Raw genomic sequence first — 10,000 nt, forward strand, 5'->3', positions numbered from 1 at the left:
CAGCGCAGTTTGAGTGAGTGGGGTCAAGAGGCAAGCTGGTTAGCTCTGTCTGACTGGTGTGTGTGACTCACAGTAAAGACTTTCTCTGGCTCGCCGCGCGCACGCATGTTTGTGTCATGAATCTGTTTGAGAACCATCCACGCCTCGTCGTGCTTTCCTATCTGGACATGAGAGAAAACACATAAAGGCAAGTCAAGCTTATGTACACAGCACTTCACAATACACATCGTTTCAAAGCAGCTTTACAGAAAATTATAAACGTCATGTTTATAATATCTCAGTATCATTATATCTCATTGTCAAGTTCATCAGATTAGACCTTGATGATAAAAGAGTTACATTCTGCGATGATGTAAACAATCAACAGTTTAAACAATACAAACAATTTGCCATCACAGGAATAAGTTACATTTGAAAATATATTATTTAAATTGGAATAATTTTTCACAACAAAAATGACTTTTAAAAACCACAACGAAATCACCAAAACACGAACTTAAATTAATATAAATTATAAAACTATTTAAAAATTTTACACTTTAGAACTAAAATATAAAAATATATATTTAAAAAATAAAAAAATGTATATTAAAAAATTATATAATAAAATATAGTAATAAACAACAACAACAATGATAATAATAATAATAATAATGATAGTAAAATAACAATTTCACGCACGCACGCCTCCAGCATATACACACACACACACGCGCACACACACACACACACACACGTGCACACACACACGCACACACACTCGTTACCTCCAGGTAGAAGCGTGGACTCTCTGGCATGAATGTGAGCGCCACAACCGCAGAGACGCAGGGCAGAGCGCAGACGACCACAAACACACGCCAGCTGTGGAACTGATACGCTGAACCCATGCTGAAACTCCAGCCTACACACACACACACACACACACACACACACACACACACAGCAGTTAACAACCACAAACATTCACCAACATTGAACACTGGAGTAATGATGCACAGGAATAGATTTCATTTTAATATATACTCACTTATATTTAAATAGTAATAACATTTCATAGTATTACTGTTTTTACTGTATTTTTCATTAAAGGGGGGGTGAAATGCTATTTCATGCATACTGAGTTTTTTACACTGTTAAAGAGTTGGATTCCATGCTAAACATGGGCAAAGTTTCAAAAATTAAGTTGTACGTTTGAAGGAGTATTTCTGTTCCAAAAATACTCCTTCCGGTTTGTCACAAGTTTCGGAAAGTTTTTTTCGAGTATGGCTCTGTGTGACGTTAGATGGAGCGGAATTTCCTTAAATGGGTCCTGAGGCACTTCTGCCGGAAGAGTGCACACTCCCGTATAGCAGAGCACTGAGAGCACAACAGACTTCACTGATCAGAGCGAGAGCGTCACGAAAAGTCACAAAAGAAGTGTGTTTTTGGTTGCCAGGGCAAGACAACCCTGCACAGATTACCAAAAGAGAAACAGCATTAAGGGACCAGTGGATGGAGTTTATTTTTACAGAGGATCAACGGAGTTGTGCAAGTGTTTTTGTTTGTTCCCCTGCATTTCGAAGATGCTTGCTTTACAAACAAGGCCCAGTTTGACGACGGATTTGCGTATCGTTTATTTCTTAAGGATAATGCAGTCCCAACGAAAAAGGGTCACGATCGTGTGTTGGAACCGCAGGCGGTGAGTAAAACTGCTTCAAATATCTCTGTGTTGTTAACTTAGCTATCGGCGCATAAGCACATCAAGTAAACAACATGCGATGTTGTCATCAAACTGCACTTTCCACATGTACAGCTTAAAAAAAAAAAAAAAAAAAAAAAAAGACGACATAAAGTGGAACTTAGTCATTTTCCAAAACCGCTAAGCAAATATATACAGTTTCAGTACATACCCACATAGAGACGTCGCTGCTGATGCTGCTCTTGTTAAATTTCAGCCTCTGGATCTGATTCTGGATCTGATAAATATACGCTGAATCTGACTGTTAGCCATGGTTTGTTTTGGATGGTTTTTTCTTCACGGTAATGTCACAGCTTCCAAACACTCTCAACTCAAAAGTCTATTCGCGTTCGTGATTCTTTAGCTCCGCCCACACGTCACGCCTCCAGCCGCTCGTGTTTTTCCGGGAAAAATCGGTACAGACTATCTTTCTCTTATGAATATAATAAAACTAAAGACTTTTTGGAGTTATGAAGGATGCAGTACTACTCTATAGGTACTCAAGATTAACAGGATATTGAGTGAAAACCAGCATTTCAAACCCCCCCCCCACCCCTTTAAATAAATGCATCCCTGGTGAGCAGAAGTGACTTCTTTCAGAAACATTACAACTCTTAGTGACCTCAACCTGTTGAATGTTAGAACAGAAGAAATGTAAATGCCCAAAGCCACTTACACTTTTTTTTTAGGAAAATGAATGTTTGTTGCAAATGTGCTTGTTCTGTGTTACTCGTGACATTCAACTTTGACCTGTTGTTTGAAATGTATTGAGACTATTTATTATTATATTATTATTATTATTTATGTACAATTTACAGGCAAAAGACATCTATGACAAAAATAAATAAAATGGCATTACTCGTAAAATGATGGTCTCATAATATTGTTATACTTTGATATGTTCAATGTTCAGTGTTCAATGTTCCAACGTTTCAACGTTTCAATGTTTCAATGTTTCAATGTTTCAATGTTTCAATGTTTCAATGTTCCAATGTTTCAATGTTTCAATGGTGATGCCATTAAACGCACTGTATTACCATAGTAACATCCCCAAGACAAACGTATGTCCAAAATGCCATACTTTTTAAATGCATCATTGATATAATACTATAATTTTTAATAAAATATTTAAATTACATTTTATTTTTATGTTTTAATTTTATTTCTAGCCAGATGTTTTGGAATGTTGTTTTGGTTTTGCCATTTGTATTCTTCTTATTATTTTTTTCATTTATTTAAATTTTTTAAATGCTTATATTTTTTTATTAAGTTTTACTTTGTTTTGGTTATTTTTAAAGTGGTTTTTTAAAATGTGAAATATTGCCTTGGCAACAACTGTAGCTGAAGTTTTTTGAATTCATTAGATTTCATTAACTTGAAGCAATGGAATATTTGTATGTTTTATTTCCTGGACAGTACCATGGCATTTTTTGGTTTTGTTTGTAACACAAGCAAATGCGGTTCAGTACGCAAGTGGTTTTCCACAAAAGCCTTTGAGAAGCCTCTGAGACTGAATTTCACAGTGAATAAGTTTGTTTGGGTATATGTGTGTGTGTGTGTGTGTGTGTATGTGTGTGTGTGAAGAGGAGTCTATTAAGCATGCCTGCAGGAGTAATACTGCTGAAAAACACTCTCACTGAAAAATAATCATTAAAGTTGGTATCATTTTCCACATGGCTGCTGTTCTCTGACGCTGCGCAGAATGTCTAGCGGCACCATATGGTGTGTGTGTGTGTGTGTGTGCGTGTGTGTGTGTGTGTGTGTGTGTGTGTGTGTGTTTGATTCAGACTCAGAGAAACAATGAGCGATGGAGCCGAGCGTGATGCTTACAGGACAGCTGCAGGGCAATGGAGAGTACAAATGAAGATGCCTTAGAGGACAGAAAGGCCTTAGAGCAGAAAACATGGCTTAAAGGCAGATTCTGTTTCTCGCGTGTCACTTCAGAGCCTTCAGCAGGATGTTCACAGAAAAGCACCTTAGAAGTAGTGGATATGATTTGTGCAACATATTAAGAGATTTCTGAAGATGACTTTCTCATGTGTGTCAAACAAAAGTTTTTCTACTTGTAACCTCCAAAAAAATAAATAAATGCATGCTAAATGAAAATGCGAAAAAAATTCAATTTTTAAATTAAGTTTAACAGTAGTAAACAATAATAATAATAAAAATAATATATATACATATATATAATATTTTTATGTGTGTGTGTGTGTGTATATATATTTACAGTGCAGACCAAAATTTGGAAACATTACTATTTTTAATGCTCATTTTTAATACTATTTTTAAATGCTCATCAAACCTGCATTTATTTGATCAACAATACAGAAAAAACTGTAATATTGTGAAATATTATTACAACTTAAAATAATAGTTTTCTATTTGAATATACTTTTAAAAAAATAATTTATTCCTGTGATGCAAAGCTAAATTTTCAGCATAGAGAGAAAAAAAAATTACTGACCCCAAATTACTGACCAGTAGTGTATATTGTTATTACAAAATATTAATATTTTAAAAACATAGCTTCTTTTCTTTCTTTTTTATTCATCAAAGTATCCTAAAAAAGTATCACATGTTCTGAAAAAATATTAAGCAGCAGAACTGTTTCCAACTTTGATAATGAATCATCATATTAGAATGATTTCTAAAGGATCATGTGATAATGATCCTAAAAATTCAGCTTTGCATCACAGAAATAAATGATCATTTAAAGTATAATACATTTAAAAACAATTATTTTAAATTGTAATAATATATCACAATATCACTGGTTTTTCTGTAGTTTTGATCAAATAAATGCAGGCTTGATGAGCAGAAGAAACTTCTTTCAAAAACATAAAAAATAGTAATGTTTCCAAACTTTTGGTCTGTACTGTATATATATATATGCACACACACACATATAAAAAAATGTAAATTAATATGCAAGAATGTAATGTAAGAATATGTATATATATTCTTTATAAAAAAAATGAACACACATACATGTAAACATATTACATCCTTAAAGCTGCTCATTTACTCTCACTCCATCTGTATGCTATCCATCCTAAACAACATAAAAGATCACAAAAACAGTGTCCCAGCGAGAGCACACTGGAAACTAGGAGTCAAAGCTGCCTTCAAGTGCTCTTACATCTCGGAGGAGATCACACCGAGCTAAGGCTCATCTCAGACGTTTCTCTTAATATTCTGTAGGAAAAACACTCACTACAGGACTGCAGCACAGCACTGTGTGTGTGTGTGTGTGTGAGGAACAACCCCGTGGGTTTGTGTTTATCAGTCACCATAGAGAAGCTCATTATATAGATTATGTGTGTAATGGAGTGTGTTCTACAGAAACACACCAGAGAACAAAAGTTGGAGATTGTGTCTAAAATTTTAACCAACTTTATGTTTGCCAAGTGCAGAACACACACACACACACACACACACACTAAAGCAGTTTCACGGGCACTAAAGTCCTTCACCTGCCTCTCGCTGTGCTCCTGCAGTGATGGAGTCATTGCGGCAGAACCGTTTGGACACACACCGCTGCCTCCTGACCACTAAAAACAGTGCTAAAACAAGAGACGCTAATCAATTGACCTCAATTACACACAGTATCTCGCAGAGGAGCTGCAGCGCCGTTATTTCTGCTCCTGTTTACACTCTCCCACCGAAAAACACCCATCATCCTCCGCTCCTAATGAGATGATGAAGGACACACAGGCTCCCTCCCGCAGGATCAGTTATGTGCAATCAGCACAAACATTTGTCTCATTCTGCACAAACTGCATCATGTTCGGTGTCGATGTGTAATATTATCTGCTAGAGGATAGCACCATCTCATGTGTTAATAAAATACATAATGATTTACAGGAAGAAACCATCTAGAATCAACCGCCGAACCCAAACAATATTATATTATATTATATTATATTATATTATATTATATTATATTATATTATATTATATTATATTATATTATATTATATTATATTATATTATATTATATTATAAATATTAAATAATAATATAATAAAGTAAACATTTTACAAAATGTAATAAAATATAATGTATTTACATTATTTATAATACTAAATAAAATGTACATTATTAATATATATCTTTATATTTTCTTTAAAAAGCTACATCATAAGTAATATTAATACATGTATAATTTATACTGTATACATAGTTTTCTTAGATCAAGAAAATATATATTAATACATAAATACACTCACATTATTTTATATAGATTTATTTTTAATTTAATTTAATTTTAATTTACATTATTTATATCTTTAAATGCATGTGTTTTTATATATAAAACATTATATATATATATATATAAATAAATATATATGTATATATATATATCATATATATATATCAATTGTATTACATTTTAAAATATATTTACATTATGTATATATACACATACAGAATTATATATTTACATAAACATATAAATATACATAATATAAGAGAGTTTATTTGCAAGAAAAGATTACTCGTTTTTTTATTTCCAAAATTAATGTTTTTATTATATTATCATGTTTTATTGTTTTAGATAACTGTATTTTTTTTTGTTATTTTTTAAATAATCAAAATAACTCGACTGCAGTTATATTGAGATTAATTGGAATAAACAATGAAAAAATATGATTTTGAATATATATATATATACACATACATAACTATTTGAAAATCTGGAATCTGAGGATGCCAAAAAATCTAAATACTAAGAAAATCATCTTTAAAGTTGTCCAAATGATAACATAAAATGATAAAATATAAATTAAGTTTTGATATATGCATTAATTAAATGTATGTTATTTAAAACTATTTACAGCAAAATGCCACTTAGCAACTTCTCAGAACACCCTATCAACCATTTAAACGCATTAAAACACCACCAAAAATCTATTTTATATGTGCATTCTGCGTGCACAAGTACAGTATATGATTCTTTATTTACTCATATGAAAATGGAAACTAAGCTGTAGCCGCTGTGGTTGATGAATGTGAAGTGATCAGTGATGTCCAGCAGAAGCAGAGCTGTCACTCACCGTAGTGTGGGATGATGGCCCAGGCCATGGCCGAGGCGTAGATCCCCCCCACCATCCAGAACATGCAGAGCCAGCTCAGGTGTTCACCGCGCTTCTCACGGGCCAGAAACTCTGCAAAGTACGAGAACACGATGGGAACCGCACCACCAATCCTGCAGAGAAATTATGACATATTATATTTCTCAGCATCATTCCTCCAGTCTTCAGTGTCACATGATCTTCAGAAATCATTCTAATAACTGATTTGCTGCTAAATTAACATTTCTGATTATTATCAATCTTGAAAACAGCTGTCCTGCACAATATTTTGGGGAAACTGTGACACATTTCATTTTTTAGGATTCACAGATGATTAGAAAGTTCAAAGAACTGCATTTATTTGAAACAGAAATATTTTGTGACATACATAATTGTCTTTCATGTCTCATTTGATCAGTTTAATGCATGCTTAATAAATCTATTTTCTTTTTCTTTTTTTCTTCCTTTCTTCCTTCCTTTCTGTTTTCCTTCCTTCCTTCCTTTCTTTCTTCCTTCCTTCCTTCCTTCCTTCCTTCCTCCCTTTCTTTCTTTCTTTCTTTCTTCCTTCCTTCCTTCCTTCCTCCCTTCCTTTCTTTCTTTCTTTCTTTCTTTCTTTCTTCCTTCCTTCCTTTCTTTCTGTCTTCCTTCCTTCCTTCCTTTCTTCCTTCCTGTCTTCCTTCCTTTCTTTCTTCCTTTCTTTCTTTCTTTCTTTCTTTCTTTCTTTCTTTCTTTCTTTCTTCCTTTGTCTTCCTTCCTTCCTTCCTTCCTTTCTTTCTTTCTTTCCTTCTTCATTGACCCCAAATGTTTTAAACAGCAATGTAATTAAAATTATTTAAATGAAATAAATATTTTAATTATTTTGTATTAATAATATCAATCAACAGCTTTATAAAATCTACTTAGAATTGAATATTTTGTCTCTCTTTATAATTATTATATTTATACACATCCATCATTTGAGGTAGAAATCTTTTGTAACATTATAACGTTTAATCAATTTATAACATTTTATAATATGTTCTTAATCTTGACCTAAATATAATAATGACTAATTCATTATTATAGTAACCATTATTTGCTAGCTTATATCGATACATCTAATCTAATTATCACCACGTAAACCAAGCAAGCATCAGAAATGGATGAAAAAATATAATAATTATAATCTTAACAGAGAATAAATGAAACAAACAAATATATCAATGTAAATAAATGATCATATAAATTCAGCACAGTTGAAGATGAATTAGTAGTGCATAGCTATTTTTGAACATGCTCTTAATTTGTGGTCAGTCGGTGTGACCTTTGACCTCTGTTTGAGACGGACTGCAGTGACTGAGTCTGGAGTCACTGCTCTGCTGCAAGGACAGGAGACCACGCTGAAATTCAATTAGCAATAAAACCCCCTCTCTTGCTCTCTCTCTCTCTCTCTCTCTCTCTCGGTCACTCTCTCTGCTCTTAAGTGTTGGGTCTGTGCCAGGATGTTAAAACAACTGTGACACTGCAGAAGTGCTTGAAGAGAGACGACGTCTGCCTGACTGAGAGCGAGTGTGTCTCTCAGAGCGGTTCAGTTCTGTTTTTATTATATCAGTCGTAGTCGGATGTGGGATATTCCTGCTGATGCAATTAGTGATCCAATATTTATTCAAAGGAACAAAATGTCTATGCTAGAATTTATTTAGCACATGCATAGTTATCTAAAAATATCATTTACAGCATTTGATCCATATATGCATAAAATTAGCGACAGATTTATTTATCATGACATGCAACATTGCAACTTTGTCAAAATGATGCATTCAGTTGCTTAACAGTAGTTTGTTAAATATTGCATTAGATCATCATACATCAATTTCACAATGAAATCAAAGGCTTATTTCAAGTGTGGGCCAAAAAATCAAGTTCAATAAAATGATCACTTTAATGTTAAAATCACTAAATATATATATATATATTAGTGGTGTCAAACTATTAATCGTGATTAATTGCATCCAAAATAAAGGTTTTTGTTTACATGATATACAGTATGTGTGTATACTTTGTATATGTATTATGTATATACTGTATAAATACAAACTCATGCATGCATATATTTAAGGAAAATATGCTATGTTTATAAATTAAATATATTTATATATAATATAAAATATAAGAATATGATTATAAATGTATACATTTAAATATTTTCAAAATAGATATACTGTATGTGTGTGTATTTATATACTATATACTATATATATATATATATATATATATATATAGCACACATATAAAATGTAAACAAAAACTTTTACTTAGGATGCAATTAATAGCGATTAATCATTTGACAGCACTATATATATATATATATATATATATATATATATATATATATATATATATATATATATATATATATATATATATATACATATATAGTCAGTTATTTGTGGCTTGACTGTGCACTTATGCTTTTACTGGGAATGCTGGGAAATGGTAAGTAACTTTATTGCTATTCTTTTACAGTACAGAAAATGCATTCATTTAAAATTATAATACATTTAATGCATATTTTATGCATAATTATTTAAAAAATTCCATGCATAAATAAATGCATGCATAAATTTAAACTTCATATGACCAATGCAAATTGATTGCACCATAATTCTCTAATTGACTCTGATAGAGAGTGTTCCTGACTGAAATCCTGAGCTTTTTCCTGCCTTTTATTTTAGCCCTTAAGTTTACTTTTTTGTTGTTCTTAATGGTGCAGAAACGACATGCTTCACCTTTAAGGCGAGAAACTACGATACATGAAAATCCTTTTTTTCATACACTGTTCAATTTTGAGACTAGTGCAAAGAAAACATCTAAAACACATTTAAGTGTTTACTTTATTGCACTGAATCTATATGCATCTGTACATTTCAATGCATGGATTTTATTCAATGCACTTGGCTTTGTTCAAGTGTTATTTTAGTATCACTGATACACTAGTACAGTTTTTCTTAACATTTTTACAAATTTTATTTTCTTTTTATTCAGTTTTCACTTTAACTTTAGTTCAAGTTTCAGTAGCTTTGTTGTTTTTGTCATTTATAAATATTTCCTTTATGTCTGTTTCTTCATTTTAGTTTATTTGGTTTTAGGTATTTTAGCACTTCAGTTTAAACTAAATGAAAATGTAAAAAAAATATGAAAATGTTTGCCTTGGCAACAAGCTGAATTA

At 32.0% G+C, this 10,000-nt stretch overlaps 1 protein-coding gene across 1 annotated transcript in view; it reads right to left on the reverse strand.

Annotated features, from left to right (window-relative positions):
• Window positions 1-23: 23 nt before the first annotated feature.
• Window positions 24-10,000, reverse strand: part of LOC113073478 (synaptic vesicle glycoprotein 2C-like) — a 24,784-nt gene continuing 14,807 nt past the window's right edge. The window contains exons 4-6 of the mRNA XM_026246374.1: window positions 6,775-6,926; window positions 768-901; window positions 24-161 (exon numbers count right to left, since the gene is read on the reverse strand). Of these exons, the coding sequence (XP_026102159.1) occupies window positions 24-161; window positions 768-901; window positions 6,775-6,926 (424 nt within the window). The remainder of the gene's footprint in view (window positions 162-767; window positions 902-6,774; window positions 6,927-10,000) is intronic.

Source organism: Carassius auratus, unplaced genomic scaffold (genome assembly GCF_003368295.1).
Source record: "Carassius auratus strain Wakin unplaced genomic scaffold, ASM336829v1 scaf_tig00012262, whole genome shotgun sequence".
Lineage (NCBI taxonomy): Eukaryota > Metazoa > Chordata > Actinopteri > Cypriniformes > Cyprinidae > Carassius > Carassius auratus.